Source organism: Patella vulgata, chromosome 2 (genome assembly GCF_932274485.2).
Source record: "Patella vulgata chromosome 2, xgPatVulg1.2, whole genome shotgun sequence".
In the NCBI taxonomy this organism is placed as follows: Eukaryota; Metazoa; Mollusca; class Gastropoda; family Patellidae; genus Patella; species Patella vulgata.
The window spans coordinates 15,438,792-15,456,867 of NC_065880.2; the positions used below are offsets into that span (position 1 = coordinate 15,438,792).

An 18,076-nucleotide genomic window follows, 5' to 3' on the forward strand; every position below is an offset into this window, starting at 1 on the left:
AGTGTACAAAATTTTAATTAAATATATTATAAAAATTGTGGGGAAACAAAACCGACAGAGAGAAAACCTATAATCTGCTCTGGGGTCGCTGGTAGGAAAATAAGAAGAAGTACCTTGAGACCTGCCAACTCAGTGTTGAAGCAAAAGCTCTGTCCTCATTAGTTATTTTCAAATCCATGACAACCTGCTTCTGTCTACCTTCCAAGACCTCAACAGACTTGGCAATAACAGCATTGTCCAATCTCTTCTCTGTATCAAAGATCTGTTTTACACTTCCACCAACTATATTGACTTTAGGTCGAATGTCAAGGGCATTGGTTAAGATTTTGGAGAGGTCCAGCAGTTTAGCTTTTGGGTTTTGTGAATCAGGATCGAATTTTAATTTATCTGTACGTCCTATTGCTTCCTGCAGACTTCTAAATCCCATCTTGGCTAAAACTTCTCTTACCTATGATGTAAACAAACAGTCATCGTTATACACATACTTCCCAGGTTTCAACATAATTAGGAGGTCAATATGACTCCCAAGTTGAGTTCTTGATCCATTTTGAAACGAACCGGCCAGAATTGGGTAAAATGAGATCCCGGTAGGAACTGGGTTTTAAAATTTTAAGGTAGCCGACAAGCAAGTTGATTGACTACTAAATTAACAAGTAATAATTAACCGAAAGTAGATTGATTTATGATACCATAGTGGTAGGTTCATTGTTTTACCAATCGGCTTGATTGAACTTCAAGCTGCTAAAGCTAACAAAAAGCTGCCGGTTAAGATCCTTGCTCCCAACAGTGTCATTATCACATGCGATATATCTACTTTTTATAAACGCAATATTCCAAACACAAGGGTATGGATATCTTAAGATGATAATTCAAATTATTTACTACATATCTTAATTCAGTGGTACTTACCTCTTCTGCTAGAAGGAAAAGATAATTAACAACATATTCTGGTTTACCAGCAAACTTCTTTCTTAAAACAGGATCCTGTTAAAAAATAAATAACAGAATAACAGTTATCTTTAAAACTTTAATTTCACAACAATTTTCATCCTTAAGTTGATTTTTAAACAATTATTTTTCACTTTTCGTTTTATTTTTGAACAGTTTTCATCCAAAACTACAGGCAAAAGGTATATAATTATCTAAAAATAAAATGTCGCGTACACCAACAGACAGTTATAAGATAAACTAACCTGTGTGGCTACACCAACTGGACATGTATTTAGATGACATTTTCTCATCATAGTACAACCAATAGTTATCAATGGTGCTGTACTAAAACCAAACTCATCTGCTCCTAATAATGCTGCCATTACAATATCTCTACCTATAAAAATAGACAATTTCTGTAATAAGTGTTATGTTCATATTTAATTATGCCGATCTGAAATATACCCATGGCATTTTACACATGGCATTTGACACAAAGTAACGATGCGCTATTTGCATTTTTCGCTAAAATATCAAATTTATTCACGCTATTATGTACTTAAACTGAATATTTAATAGCTAATTAAGAAAACAAAATCAAAATACTAATGATAGATTATGTCCCGGCTTGGATTCAATCAGATTTAAAATAGGCCTACCTACCAATAAAGTTTTCTGTATAACATAATGGCAGCGAGCTTATTACATAGCGAGCAGCATAGATCAATGAAATTTCAATTCACATATCTTTGTAAATACTGAATGGAATTGAACCATTTTTGGACTGATATTCCTATTAGAGATCCGTTCTTCACAATATTGTAGTTTGCAAGGGATTCCTATAGCACTAAAATGGTGCATCCAATTAACAACAGTGAATCCACATTTAAATTATTTATCTTTGGAAATAGGACACTGGTGATTTACAATTTGAGGTTTTAGAAATGTTTATTTTTGACTATAATTGCAATAGAGAATCTAGATGTGTGGTCACTACAATCCAATTTACCTTTAGATAAAGTTACTCACCAGATCTAATTTGTCCATCAGCTTGTAGTACAACTCTAGAACGAAGATTATTTAATACCAAAGTCTGATGAGTTTCAGATATACCCAGTTCCCAGGGTAAACCAGCATTTTTAATACCAGTCCAACTACTAGCACCAGTACCACCATCATGTCCAGATATAGTAATATGTTCAGCTTTACCCTTTAAATAAATATTTTCATATTATTAAAATAATTTAAGTTTTAAAACCATCTTTAAATTTTTTGATTGAATACTCTAAAAGACAAAATTGAAGGAGATGGTCCACCTGTTTCTATATTGAAATTAATGTAACCATTCTATACTAGACAACTTGTTATAAGTATATACACTAGTTTATAAATATCAGATAATTAATCAATAGTTATGTTATCAAAGTTGTTCATTAGCATTATCAAATAATTAGTTATTGTTTTGAGATATGTTTGATGATAATTCTAGGGATTGATTGCAATATTGTCCTGTCGTTTTTACTCAATCATCATCATTCGCAGGAGTAACTTTATGTACACTTTATGAAACAGGTAACCCCCCCCCCCCCCCAACACACACACACTGTTTGAACTGAAGAAGATGTAAACTATACTATACCTTAGCTACACCAGATGCAACTATTCCTACACCCATCTCAGACACCAACTTAACACTGATTCTAGCTTCAGGATTAGCAGCCTTCAAATCATATATCAACTACAAATATACAAAAATAAGCTTTTTAACATACTGTAGATTAGACATAAAATAATCGTAGATAATTCTAACCTCAGTTTGCGTCTATTTAACATACTGTAGATTAGACATAACATAATCGTAGATAAGTCTAAATCTCAGTTTGCGTCTATTTAACATACTGTAGATTAGTCAAATATGTAATCGTAGATAAGTCCAAACCTCAGTTTGCGTCTATTTAACATACTGTAGATTAGTTATAAAATAATCGTAGATAAGTCTAAATCTCAGTTTGCGTCTATTTAACATACTGTAGATTAGTCAAATATGTAATCGTAGATAAGTCCAAACCTCAGTTTGCGTCTATTTAACATACTGTAGATTAGTCAAATATGTAATCGTAGATAAGTCCAAACCTCAGTTTGCGTCTATTTAACATACTGTAGATTAGTTATAAAATAATCATAGATAAGTCTAAAACTCAGTTTGCGTCTATTTAACATACTGTAGATTAGTCAAATATGTAATCGTAGATAAGTCCAAACCTCAGTTTGCGTCTATTTAACATACTGTAGATTAGTTATAAAATAATCGTAGATAAGTCTAAATCTCAGTTGGCGTCTATTTAGAATATTATGTTTAAACTCTTACCTCAGCTAAATCTTCAATAGAGTAAATATCATGATGTGGTGGTGGACTGATTAAACCTACACCAGGTATAGAATGACGGGTTTTAGCTATATCTTTTGTTACCTTTAATAAAATAAATCAATTAAAATTAAAAACCAATGAGCAAAACTATAAACATTATGTCTGTTATTTTACCATAGATATGTGTACCTATTATAGGCAAGACACCATTATTTGGTTTATTTGTTATATAAATTATTCCATTAGTTAAAACCACTGTGTCTGTAAAAGTAGTTCTTTAAATAAAAACAAATTTTGGGAGGAGATTTGTCAACTATAACCTTTACTATCATGTGCCATTTCAGGCTTTTACCATTTCCATCTTTTCTATTAATCAAGTGTGATCAATTTTTTTTGTTAAAACAGTCTTACCTTATAACCAGGTAATTCACCACCTTCACCAGGTTTAGCACCTTGCGCCATTTTAATCTGTAGTTCATCAGCATGTGTTAAATACGAACTTGTTACACCAAATCTACCTGATGCGACCTACAAAATATAACATCAGGTATATAAATTCATTCATCTTCAAAGATTTCATAGCAACACAGTGAACACACAGAGTCATAGGATTCAGGTATGATTTTTATAGACTTTTTCTCAGTGTAAATGACACCATTTTCATCACATGAACGAAGTGTTTTTCAGTTTCTAAATAAATACGATTTTGATCCCCACTTCCCAGGTACAAATCATTTGGTACCTCCTCTTAAATTTTGGTGTGATCAGTATCAACTCATCAAGACAATATTACCTGTTTTATTTTAGAACGAGCGTTAAATTCTGAATCTTCGTTGAGATAACGTTCTGGATTCTCACCACCTTCACCAGTATTAGATTTACCACCAATTCTATTCATGGCTATAGCTAGAGTTGAATGTGCTTCTAGAGATATACTACCAAAACTCATAGCACCTAAAATTAAATAAAAATATTAAACACAGTGTTAATCATGACAGTACAAGTGTACAAACACTAACTTCTAAATTCAGAAATTGAAATGACTTAAACTTGAAAATGTCAAATTAACATAATAAAGTCTGCTTTTGAAGTTAAAAAATGACACATCTACACCCCTCAGTCAACTAACCGCCCATAAATGTATAAAGTGCCTCTTACTGGAGATGTGCTTTAGATTTTTATATCTGTGTGTATGCGTGAAAGTTGACATAGAAATGAAATGAAATGAAATGGGGTTTAACGTCCTACTGTTCTGCTCCAACTGGGCTAATAAAGACAGAAAATTTGCTGGACAAGGAGGACCCATGACAGAATATCCAGATGAACATTCTCGGCCAATGCAGTGATCGAACACAGGACCTCCAAGTTAGTGACCCAATGTCTTACTCACTGAGCCACAATGGCTCCGTGTACTCACCTGTACAGAATCTTCTAACTATGTATTTAGCTTCTTCCACTTCTGAGATATCAAGAGGTTTATCAGAGTTATTAAAATCTAATTGACCACGTAAAGAACATTTCTTTGTACTTTCCCATGCTGTCTGGCTAAATCTAGCATATGCATCTTTACTGTTATTCTTGGCAGCTTCCTAGAAAAAAAATATATAAAAATTAATATGAAGATCTTTAACACATTTTATTTTTATTTCAACAAATGCAACATCAAATTTATAGATCAGAATTTCAAAGTAAAATGTTTTACAATTAAATCTATATTATATGAACTCAGAAAAATAACTTGCTATTATTTTATTATTACCTGTAGATTAGCTATAGACATAGGATCATTGATATGTTTTTCTCCTCCATCTCTCCAATGATAAAATCCAGGATTCATAACCAGTATATTATCACAATTTCTACGTCCATAGGCTACCTCATGACGTTTTATTGTCTGTTAACAAGAGAATACATATTATAACAATAACAAAAAACATTTCAAGTCTTTACAATGTAAAATAATCTGTTCAAGAATATTCAATCCTTTATTTAAATGATTTGAGGGTTTTTGAAATTAATTGAAACAAATTCAGAAAAGACAATTTAAGTATATTAATGAGCTACCTCATGGTATTATCTGGTTTCTAGTGATTTAAAATACTGTAACTGAATATATACCTCTCCTGATAAGATGTTAAATGATACACCACCAATACGAGATGCCGTTCCTTCAAAACACAAATCTATAACCTCTGTATTTAATCCTAATGCTTCAAAGATTTGAGCTCCCTAAAATAAAATGGATTTGTAATATTAAAGGATAAGGTATTACTAGAAAAAATAACAATTATGAATCAAGAAATAAAATAATCTCCTTTGATTAAAGTAAAGATATGGTTCTTACTGTTTAAATGTTTAAAATCAAGATTGTAATATTTAGATTATGATTAAACATTCAAGTAAAATCTAACTTAAGTATCACCAGAGTTTCCTCCCTTCACTTTCTCGTTAATTATGAACATAACCTAGTCGTTGGGATAGTAAGAAAAACCTAGATCCTTTGTACATGTGTCATCTATGACATAATTTCTTTGCAGACAAGACAGTGTTCAGATCAAGTGAACTTAGGGACCAAACAAATTGTCTATACTGGTATATAGGGCTGTGTTTTGTTGAATAATGGGAGTTCTTAAACATGAACATTTACAGAAGGATTCTGTTGAGTTATAAGCCGATTGTTTGATATACATAACAGTTAAACTGTTAAAAGATAATTATAAAGGGTAAACAAAACTGTATAGTCATGTGTTTTTGTTTGTTTGTATCTACTAAAAACAATCAGTAATCATCTCAAGAATCGTAATACCTTGTAACTGTGTAATGTAGAGATTCCCATTTTAGCCATAACTTTAGAGATACCTCTAGCACAAGCAGCTCTATAGTTCATGTAAATTTCTTCATCAGCCAATGGTGGATCTAATAGATTTTGTTCTCTCAGGCGTCTGATGGTCTCAAATACCAAATATGGGCAAATGGCATCAGCACCATAACCAAGTAGGGTGCAGAAATGGTGAACTTCTCTATAAAATAAAAACAACACAAGAACATGACGTAGGAATGGAAAACAACTCTAGCTGTGTTCTCAACACGTACAGCTATAAAAGTTATAATTGACTACAATTCAATCATAAAACAATAAAATATTGTAATTCAAAACATGCATGTTATATTTATGAAATCTGACATCAATATATCTTACCTAGCTTCACCAGTTTCTACAATAAGACCAGCTTTCATTCTTAACTTCTCATTGATCAAATGATGATGTACGGCTCCAACTGCTAACAGAGAACTGTAAATATAAAGTTATAGTGTGTCATGCGAGTAGCATCTTTTCAGTCTTAAATAACGTCAAGACATGTCAAAGACTTCATCAGGATTTATACTGAAAATAGTGTGTCATGCGAGTAGCATCTTTTCAGTCTTAAATAACGTCAAGACATGTCAAAGACTTCATCAGGATTTATACTGAAAATTTCAAAATCAACATCTGTACTATTTGATACTTTTACCACATGGTACTTTCAGAATTCACTGAGCAGGGACACTAATTTATATCACAAATGTGTGAACCATGCACAGATTTAAGGGGGGCAAAGGGGCTTTTGGGAGGGATTGTGGATGGTACCCTAGATTTGGACTCCCCCTATTCACAGCTTCTAGATATTCTACTGGAGTGGATGTGGTTTAAGATCTGCACTATGATTATATGTTGGTATGAGTTAAGTGAGAATACCTGATAGGTAGATATTCAGGTCCAGCCTTTCTATCAGACATTATAATCAATTGATGATCTTCTGCTGCAGCGGCTGCCTCTTTACATAGTCGTTGTAATGCAGGTAACAAACCTTCAGCACCATGTTCCATTGGATAGATCATATCTAGTACTTTAGTCTAAAACACAAATGAAAAAATTATTTTAGCATATAAAAATCAATTCTTAAAAAAAAGATTCTGCCTTGGAATGTGTTATTCTCCTGTTTAAAAATCTAAGCCAATAAAAATATTTCTGCAACTTTCAATTAGCTTTCAATGATCATGTGTGTGAAATAGCTTTATTTAACACCGCCTTCCACAGAAGTAATATCGCAGACAATTCAATAATCACATACCTTCCAGCCTTTATGTGTTGTATATTTTAACACCTCTATATCCCATAATGATAAAATAGGTTGTTCTAACCATAATCTCTGACATTGTTCAGCACTTGGTTCTAATATATTATGTTCTGGTCCAACAGGACATGCCTGTAAATAAAACCATCAAATTATATCATACAAAATATCTTTAACACAGCACTCGAATTACTGTATGCACTAAATGTTGTAACATTATATGACAAATGTATCATGTTAAAATATTGATAAACAGAAATTAACTGATTTCACCCATCTATTCATTGGCTTGCAAGTGGCAGCTTCATTAATATTGGTAGATTGTCAATGGTTGCGTATTTTGAATCGTAACTGTCAAAGAAATATATCTAAGAATATAGTGTCTTTAATGAAGCCAGATTCTAAGATTTTTTTTAAGGCTAGAAGAGTATAACTAACGGAATATATACATACCAAGGACATGACAATCTTTTCTCTAAATGGATCAATTGGTGGATTGGTAACTTGAGCAAACAGTTGTTTAAAATATTCAAATACAAGTGGATTAAACTGAGATAGACAGGCTAATGGTGTGTCATTGCCCATAGAACCTAAAGCTTCTTTCCTGAAAAATAATTTATAATCTATAATTATTCAATATTTAACATCAGTTTATAATTGTATACAATTAGAAGGGTGATTTAGGTGATGTTATTACAGATTATAATCTTATTTAGAATGAACAACATCACATATAATACTCATATTGGCTGTACACATTCAGATAACACTGCATATTACTTAATACACAGCCAGATAACACCTAGTGTTATTGAATACATGGCCTGACAACACCTATTATGATTGTATACATAGCCATATATCACCTATCATTATTGAATACACGGCCAAACGACACCTATCATAATCTATCATTATTGAATACACCTATCATTATTGGATACACAACCAAATAACACCTATCATTATTGAATACACAGCCAAACGACACCTATCATAATCTATCATTATTGAATAAACAGCCAAATAACACCTATCATTATTGAATACACAGCCAAATAACACCTATCATTATTGGATACACAGCCAAATAACACCTATTATTATCTATCATTACTGGATACACAGCCAAATAACACCTATCATTATTCAATACACACCCCGACAACACCTATCATTATTGAATACACAGCCAAACGACACCTATCATAATCTATCATTATTGAATACACAGCCAAATAACACCTATCATTATTGGATACACAGCCCAATAAGACCTATCATTATTGAATACACACCCCGACAACACCTATCATTCTTGAATACACACTCAGACAATACCTATTACAATGGTATACACAGCAACATGACACTTATCATTATTGAATACACAGCCAGTTAAATATTAATACACATTTAGACAAACTATTAAAATATTTGTATTGTTAAAGACAATCAAAACAACCATAGACTTTATCTAGAAAGTGTCAAACCATTGGCTTATATTTTGTTCATTGTTTAATTAGACAACAATTTCTGACTGATATTCACCTCTTTACTTTCAACCAATCCATAATAGATAATCTATTACTAAGTGTACTACAAAACTTCACTTTTTCATTAAACATACATTATGCAAGAGCTAAATTTGCATGAAATTGTTTTACTAAATTATTAATTAGACATTAATTAACTTATCCAGGCCATAATCAACTCTCGATGGCATCAGATTTCTCCGATATTAAACAGAATAGAACAGTTCAGCCATTGATTTAAAGGTGGTTGAAATTATTGCACACGTCTTGTCAAACCTTCAAAGGCTAATATCTTCGCTCACAATAGAGTAATTTGAATAAATTTCCATTTTACATTATCTATTTTCGAACTATTATAGCAAGAATGGCTAGATCTTTTTCTAAATCTTACATAATGTATCTTTAACTGAGATTATATTCAAACTAATTCACTTTTTCGTTAACTGAGATTATATTCAAACTAATTTAGTTGCAGAATATTGGCAAATCTTACTTGTCTCTGATCATAGGTAAAACCAATAAATTTAATGCTTCAATAGTATAACCAAACATAGGCAGACGAGGGTCTTCCTCAACACATTCACCATGACCGAGATCTTGATACATTATAGTATGTTTTAATGTATGTTTGGGATCATGAGCACCTCGTAATTCAGCCATGGATATAGTCTGAAAAATACAAATTCTAAGTAATAGGATAGAGAGAGAAAATACGGGTTTAACGTCCACTCTGTACAAACTAGGTCATTTCGGGACTAACAGATGGTTCAATTTTATTTGATTAGTTCGCTTGCGTGTAGGGGTCTTCAGCAGTGGGAGGAAACTAGAGGACCCTATTCCTTGTCACGTACAAGAAGGGAATCAAAACCATGCCACTTGACTCAATGACAGACCTACTGATGCAACGCGCATGGGTTAACAATTCAGCCACACAACCCTCCCTATGTAATAGGATAAATGTACATGTTTATCAAACTTGTAATTTCTTTGGTTTAATAACGGTATCGGTAGCTTTTATATTGGACTTTTACATTGGCAAATGCAATCAAAGTTAATAATTTAAAAACTACAATACATACTTCTGAAAGCCATTTGCCAACAGGTCTTAAATTGGCTATCTCTTTCTTCAAATCTTCATCTTTTTTAAAGACTTTCTCCTGAGTATCTACCAATAACATTCTTCCTGGTTTTAGTCTACCCTAAAATTAAAACAAAAAAACTATTATCGACACAATAAAAAAGATATGCACTTACTGTTTTTTTGCTTTAAAATGAAATGACAATCTCTTTCTGTTCACACTCAGAAAATGATAAATGTAGAGACTAGATTATGGGAATAAAAAGTTCACCTTCTGTACAACTTCACTGGGTAGTCTTGTAGTCACACCAACTTCACTAGACATGTACATAAAGTTATCTTTAGTAACATAGAATCTAGACGGTCGTAAACCATTTCTGTCTAGAATAGCACCAATATATCGACCATCAGTGAAAGTCAATAGAGCTGTAATAAAATAGAACAAAAGAATAATTATTGACAATGATAAAACAGTATAACTTGAAGTCACGTATCACAATTAGCTTTACTTAACATCAGTTTTCAATATTTAAAATATCACAAATTTCATTCAATTGAGGAAATCTAATCTATACATACCAGGCCCATCCCAGGGTTCCATACCAAATGCACTCCATCTATAGAAGGCTTCCTTTTCTTTGGGCATGTATTTATCATTCTGCCAGGCCTCTGGTACCATGGTCATCACAGCCTAAAATAATATTTATAATATAATAATCAGCACATAAATCAGTACTTTATTACATAAACAATAATTTTATCATAATATAATGCAGAAAATTTGTTTGGGAGGCAAATCTGCAGCCATGCCTACAGCCTCAGACACTTAATACACTGCGGTAAAAGACAAACTTTGAATACCAATATGCCATTGATAACCTACCTCTGGCAAGGTTCTGCCTCCAGCCATACACAGAAACTCCAGAACATTATCTACACAACCAGAGTCAGACATGCCTTCCTCTACCACCGGGTACAATGTACTTAGTTTATCAGCAAATATTTCACTCTTCATAACACCTTCTCTAGCTTTCATCACGTTACAGTTCCCACGAAGAGTATTAATTTCACCATTATGGGCTAGATACCTGAAATTAATAGAAAAACAAAAGTAATGAACATCCTATTAACAAGTTCAGTCCACCTGAAATCAGTGGAGACCTTTGGAATGAAATACTTCCATTTAATGTATTAATTACAGCTACATATAGTATTAAGGCTGCAACAATTTGATCAAGCCTGTATCACAATGTTCTACAATAAATAAATATTGTATTTTGAAATATATTCAACACGTATTGTTTCATTTACAATATAAATTCCATGAACACAGGTTAATAATCCTGGAGAACTCATGTTTTAAAAAAAGAATGTATAGTATCAGAGAACTTAAAACAATTGTGTCACAAATTAAGGAAAAACTGGTGAAAAAGTTAAAAAAAAAAAAGATTTGTTTGTAAAAATGTTTCTTGGAAAATCAATTTTCTGCCATTGTATATTGAAAATGTGATACCTAAAAACTGTTTTTTGATATATGAAAATATCAGTGTTTCAATCTATTGTTGAAGCCTTGTCTAATTATCTATATAATTGTCTAATTGTGTAATGTGTTAGCTAAATGAACATCATTTCCAAGGTGTATATCTCTTTAACAGTGACTGCACAAAGGGAAGCATTTTCAGTTGATAAGGTGACTGTCAGACAATGTTAAAGGGGCTTTATCTAAGATTTAGATAAAGAGAGAGAGAGGGGAATGGGGTTTAATGTCCACTCGACACAAACTAGTCATTTCGGGACTAACATATGGTTCAATTTTATTTCCATAATTCGCTTGCGCGTAGGGGTCTTTAGCAGTGGGAGGAAACCGGAGGACCCGGAGAAAACCCATGAGGTTGGACAGGCGACCCTACTCCTTGTCACGTATAACCAATTTAGATAAAGAGCTGACCTTTCTCGCTATTATATTTCAAAAATAGATAATGCAAAATGAATATATTGAAAATTTTCATTCAAATTAGTTTATTTTGAGCAAAGTTAGCAATGGTTGTAGTTTTGACAAGATGTGGCCACTGATCAACCACCGTACTGCCTACTGGTGATTCGAGTCTCAGTCTCATCTCTTCATTTTTAAATAAAATCATTAAATGGCTGAACCGTTTTAATCTGCTTAAAATCATGTTAATAAATGTTTAATTAATAATTAATATAACATTTAAGGCCCAAAGAAAGACCTTTCATAGGCAGATTTAGCTCTTACATAATGTCTGTTTAACTTCACAGACCATGATGTCCCCCCACCCCTTCCCAAACCAAACCTAAGAATATAATACGTGTTGTCCATACTGAAAATCATCTCTTCCTTTAAGTTAATTTGGCTGAAGATTTTGTTTCCTGATTATATATTATCAGCAAAATTTCAATTTACTTTCAATCTATTTTTGGAGGAAACAGACAATCTTACTTCTATAGCATTTCAAATTTCAATCTTGCTTTTAATGTAACAATGCCCTACATGAATCCATAATAGAGTTTTCCAATAATCAGAGCACAGAAGGCGAGAACGTTCTGACCCAGACTAGCTCAAGCTAGCAAAAGTTGATCAGTAATTCAATATTCTTAAATAACACAAGCATACATCATACATGTACCTTTGGGGGTGAGCTCTTTCCCAGGAGGGAAAGGTGTTAGTAGAGAACCGACTGTGAATGAGGGCTAGATGTGTTTCGAAGTCTGGATCTTGAAGATCTGGGAAATACTGCCATAACTGACTGGTTGTCAATAAACCCTGAAGATAAAATAACAAAGTTAATCATAGCTGGGGTGTTTTTTTAACATTTCTATCTCAAACTGTTAAATGTTTCATTTACACAGTGTTTAAGTAATGTTCTGGCTGATTTGCCTAAGTTAACAAATAATAAAAGTGACAAGAAGAAACGGTCATAAATATCCTGAGCTTGAACATGTTTTGGAAGATATTATAGACAATCTCAGTGTTATTGGTAATTAACAAACAAATACTAGTTGTGTACATTATTTAAGATTTATTGCAAATAATAACAAGCATTCCAATTATGCTACTTGATTATTGTAAACATAATTAGAGTTAACTTATAGAATACTAATTTGTAGTACACTAGCAAATGTATTACAAATTATTAAAAGACTAAACAGTTATATGCTCAATTGCAGATGTAGGAATAATGCAAGTTTGAAAACAAAATTTTATAAAGATATCTTGAACTGTCCATGAGATATGTTCCAGAAAAAAAAAATTGTATACCAAAATCTATGTCAAATTTTTATCAGTGGAATCACAAAAATGATCAAATCCAAGAAATTTCTAATTAGTAAAACTGCAATCACTAGGTTGATGTGTTTACAGAGTTTTATGAAGGCATATGCCCAGTACAAAATTGGACAGAGACGGCTGAAGAGGATGACAGATTGAGTCTATTTCAATATCCCTCCTATTGAAATTGCTAATAATTCAATCAATATATAAAAGATAATTATTTAAACTCAAAGTGACAATCATCTTTACAGTACTTGATTTAATTCTGTTATTTGGGGATGGGATTTGCATCAACTATACATCTATTTGGTTCCCTGTTTCCCATGGAACATATTTTTATAACATTCAATAAAATGTCAACCCCTTTCCCCCCTTAAGTATGTGTGTGTCTGTGTTACAGTGAGTTATACTATAAATTAGACAATAAGCAATATCTTACATTAAAGAATAACATTGAAGTGACCTTATTTATTGAATCAGTCTTATAAAAAAAACTCTCTCACCAAGGTCAACTAAATAGACATGTGTATAGCATGTATAAATGACATATCCATATTGCGTTCTTTTAATAATGATTTATAGGCCACATATTCTACAGATTTATTATGACATAGCAGTTGGTACTATCTATGGAATCACATGACTCCCATGGTCTCACCCAGCATGTACTAAACTTGCTATTATCAACTATGCTTCAATTTTTGTAAATTGAACCTTCACTTTAAAGTATGACTCATTTTTAATATGAATAAATTTCTCTTTTATGAATTCATTCATCTTGATACTATTTCTACATTTAAATTCAGCTGACATTTATCATTGTTATACTTATATAGCATGTAAATGACTACTTGTATAGTAAAAATTTATTATTATTCCTTCTACATTATTACATTACAATATAAAAGAGTGGGATTATTACTGTTCCAAGAACCCACCCAGCTTATTGTGTGTCTGGGCAGCTATTACCGGTGTGGTGAATACAGCAAATAAACATTATCCGTAATATACAAATTACAGTCGACTGTGTCATTTGTCAATATGACAGTATTACTCTATGTATATCATTATTTATCACTCAAACTTTCTAATGTCAGCTTATATATAAAATAAGCAGGCCAACTTCGGTGGAAGCGGACGTTAAATAAAGCTATTTCACACACAGTCAAAACATGAACTTAGTCAACGTCTACTCCAGGTTTGAACATTCTAGTTCTACGTACATTACATTAATTAGATTAGCAGAGTTATTTTCTTCCAAAAAGTGTGAGGAATAAGACTATTTGGAAACAGGAAAAGGGTACGGCAACACTCCCTTAGAGAGTAATTAAAGCTGGACAGGCTGATACGTCTGCGTGGAGACTGGATCAAAAGATGATACCGGCGGGGCGGAGTAGTAAAATAAAATTAGAGAATCCCCGCTCAACAGAATAGACAACAGACTTGTAGAAGTAGAAGATTGTTTAATGGGTCAACGTTTCGAGTGCAATACCCTTTATCAAGATTAAATTATGATGATCCTTCGACGCCTTATATACAATAATGGTGATGACGTCACAGGATTTTTAAATTTATTTATGTACAGTATAAAGATTGTTAAAAAAACAAAGTAAGGATCGTTAAATTTAATTGAAGTATAAGATTACATGTATCATCATAATTTAATCTTAATAAAGGGTATTGCACCCAAAACGTCGACCCATTAAACAATCTTCTACTTCTACAAGTCTGTTGTGTATTCTGGTGAGCGTGGATTCTTTAATTTTAATAAGACTATTTATGTACTACTTTCAGTTTTCTGTTTATTTCAGATAATGTTTAAATGAATATTGATATATCCTTCTCACTTCAGAAATTAACCCTTATAATATCAAAGGGAGGATGATAGCGCCAAGTTTGAATTGTACATTTAGTTCATCTATACCATCTAGACAACTAAAACCTCACAGGAAAAGGGTCATTTCGTTATACTTGGACAATTGTGCATTAATCGATAGACTTCAAATTTTGATATGTCACAATTCCAAGATGTTGACAATAACGTCATGCTTGATTCCTAATCCGTAGTACACTTGTACTTGTTAGTAAGGGCACTATACATTTGTTATGGGAAGTGGTGACAGACCCCTTGCTTTCAACCCACCCCATCCTTATTTAAATCTGTTCTAGGTAGTTCAACATTTTGCTTTTCCACACATATCCTGCCCTTTAACTATGAAACACTTTTTTTTCTTAATTATCAACGCAAAATAGTTCAAAGAAATAGTTTGACATCAAAGCTAACCCGACCATTAGTCTTATCTGGAAGCGATATTGAGCATATGAACAAATCATGTACAATAATGTTGACTAGAACAAGGTTTTTTGTTAATTTAACATTTAGTAACCTTGACCAAGTTTATTTGTTATATTGTTTTGTCACTATATGTAATTAGATAGCTATCTCCTACTTTGTCATACAGAAATAATCTACTATATTTTTTTAAACACTCATAATAGGTTATGGCCTATGAAACAAGAAAATATGACCAACATAACTATATATCTTTCTATGATTACCAACTAGTAAACAAAGTGATTTACCTTGTAAACAATCGTTTCTGTACTTAAACTACACACATAAAATCTTGACGTTTGCTTTGGTACATGGTGACATGAATACTTTCTTAAAATATAAACCTGAAATTGAAAAAAAAAAACCCCACCACATTTAGTTAGATCAATGGTTGCCAGGTAAAGAAACATACAACCACAGCAGCTCAATTGTCAGAGCCGTCCACGAAGGTTGCCCCCTCATTTTACTTCTTTTGTAGATAATAGAACTGGAAGCACTTACAAGACAATAACAAATGATCAAGGGCAACAATCCAAGGAGTAATTATCAGAAATGATAAAAATTTAACATGTTTCTAGTTCTCCCTAGCGCTAAAATGGTAAATGTAATCTAATGGTAACTTTTGGTGTTTGAAATTCAATAGGCTTTTCTATCTGATGAACATAAACACAGTTGATAACTTTCGAATCAGATGTATAATAACTTTAGCCTATCGGAGGGTTAGAAAATTGTTCAAAGTGATTAAGAGCACAACTAAGACAGCAATTATTGATTAACAGTCTTTTTCCGAGTTTTTTGTCTCATGAATATCGGTCTATAACCTTAGCCTCTAGAGCATCCACAAGATTTGTTTAATGTAATCAAAGGTCTAATCTCTTTTACTTGCAAAAATGTCAATGTCTTAAAATGTCACCTTTTTGTACCGGTAATAGAATAAAGTATCGAGTCAATCTAGGTACTTCAGGACTGAGTCAAACTGACACAGTGTGTCACACATGGATGCACCTCCACTCTACCAAGTTAAAAGTTTTAAGTTTTGAATGCGTAAATAAATTTGTATCAAAAAGTGCGAACATCAACATTTTGGGGGAGAATATCTATCAGTTATATTATTTCTATTGCCTCTTTTTTTGTTATTTATGGTTATGTTTTTTCATTTGTTTTGGGGGGTTTTTCTTACAGCTTTATTACATGTAGTTTTTCATTTTGAGTGAAGCCTGTATCATTACAGACCTGGGAATGTACACCACAGTATGTTATGATTGTTGGGTTTTGCTTCTATTTACTCACTACTTGTTTAGTGCTTTCCGAAATTCAATTCAGATTATCACACTTATTATTGTTAATTATGTGACGTTCTAAGTCAAGACGTCAGCTGGCAGACTATCGTCATTCAGTCCAGAAACGCAATCGTTTCTTGTAATTCATTGTTAAGGTTTTTTCTTTGGGTTTTATTTTTTTGCTGTTTTATGGTAAGTTTTGTCTTGTATCATTACAGGCTTAGAACAATAAAGCTCAGTTATTTGCATGTAGTACGAGGGTCCTGCACATATCATTGTTATTGAGAAATATGCTTGTCTAATGTCTACCATTATTTAAACTACGTATATCACCCATAAAAGACTGTGTAATCGCTTGAGTAATTCTATTATACAATGTTTCAATAAAACTTATCACTTTGATCTATCAACCTATTTTCTAGATGAAGGTTAAATGACTCCTATATCAACCGGCAAATATCTAGGTTTATAACTGTCTGTTATTCAGGGCTATTAATAGGAAAATGCCTAGTCTGCTTTGAATAGGGCTTTGCTATTGAATTAATCACTTATAAGAGGATTCTCATATTTTTCAGCACTCATGTACTACAAGCTTATATTCATTTTCTACAATGATCATATATTCCCCAGGTAGTAGTCACAAGCATCAGTCCATTAAACAACATGAGATGTCAATAATGGTTGTTTGTTTTCATTTGTATACTACATGTGCTGTCAGAATAACCAAAATTGTCAATGCACCGCTGGAATATCTATTACCTAAAACTGTTTTGTCACTTAAATGGACATTGATTCAAGGTCAGATCCAGGAATTTTTGCAGGAGGGGGTTTGCCAGGTTCCTGTTAAGGAAATTTGATAGTTAACAATGCATCATTATCTCCAATTACATAGGCATACATACACACTGAGCTTTTAAAAGAGAGCAAAGTCATAACAAGTGGTTGCCACACAAGCTACACCCACATTTTGAAAGAGATGAAAAATAGGAGATTTTTCGTACAATAAGGAACCAAGATCTTTGGGATATAAATATAAACAAATATTTTAAGTTTCATCAAAATCAGATAAAAAATTATGACCTCAAGAGTATCCACAAGCTAAAAACATGATTTTTTGTACAATCAGGGGCCATAATCAATGAA

The 18,076-nt window shown here is 32.4% G+C and overlaps 1 protein-coding gene across 1 annotated transcript in view; it reads right to left on the reverse strand.

Moving 5' to 3' along the window:
* Positions 1-18,076, reverse strand: part of LOC126810534 (uncharacterized) — a 55,082-nt gene that overhangs the window by 11,871 nt on the left and 25,135 nt on the right. Inside the window, exons 8-30 of the mRNA XM_050535647.2 lie at positions 15,902-15,997; positions 12,675-12,811; positions 10,910-11,114; positions 10,606-10,717; positions 10,298-10,452; positions 10,028-10,147; positions 9,442-9,617; positions 7,867-8,017; positions 7,411-7,545; positions 7,035-7,192; positions 6,498-6,590; positions 6,105-6,318; positions 5,417-5,527; positions 5,058-5,192; positions 4,716-4,887; positions 4,092-4,252; positions 3,710-3,826; positions 3,299-3,400; positions 2,570-2,668; positions 1,960-2,140; positions 1,194-1,327; positions 910-984; positions 114-448 (exon numbers count right to left, since the gene is read on the reverse strand). Of these exons, the coding sequence (XP_050391604.2) occupies positions 114-448; positions 910-984; positions 1,194-1,327; positions 1,960-2,140; positions 2,570-2,668; positions 3,299-3,400; positions 3,710-3,826; positions 4,092-4,252; positions 4,716-4,887; positions 5,058-5,192; positions 5,417-5,527; positions 6,105-6,318; positions 6,498-6,590; positions 7,035-7,192; positions 7,411-7,545; positions 7,867-8,017; positions 9,442-9,617; positions 10,028-10,147; positions 10,298-10,452; positions 10,606-10,717; positions 10,910-11,114; positions 12,675-12,811; positions 15,902-15,997 (3,374 nt within the window). The remainder of the gene's footprint in view (positions 1-113; positions 449-909; positions 985-1,193; positions 1,328-1,959; positions 2,141-2,569; positions 2,669-3,298; positions 3,401-3,709; positions 3,827-4,091; positions 4,253-4,715; positions 4,888-5,057; positions 5,193-5,416; positions 5,528-6,104; positions 6,319-6,497; positions 6,591-7,034; positions 7,193-7,410; positions 7,546-7,866; positions 8,018-9,441; positions 9,618-10,027; positions 10,148-10,297; positions 10,453-10,605; positions 10,718-10,909; positions 11,115-12,674; positions 12,812-15,901; positions 15,998-18,076) is intronic.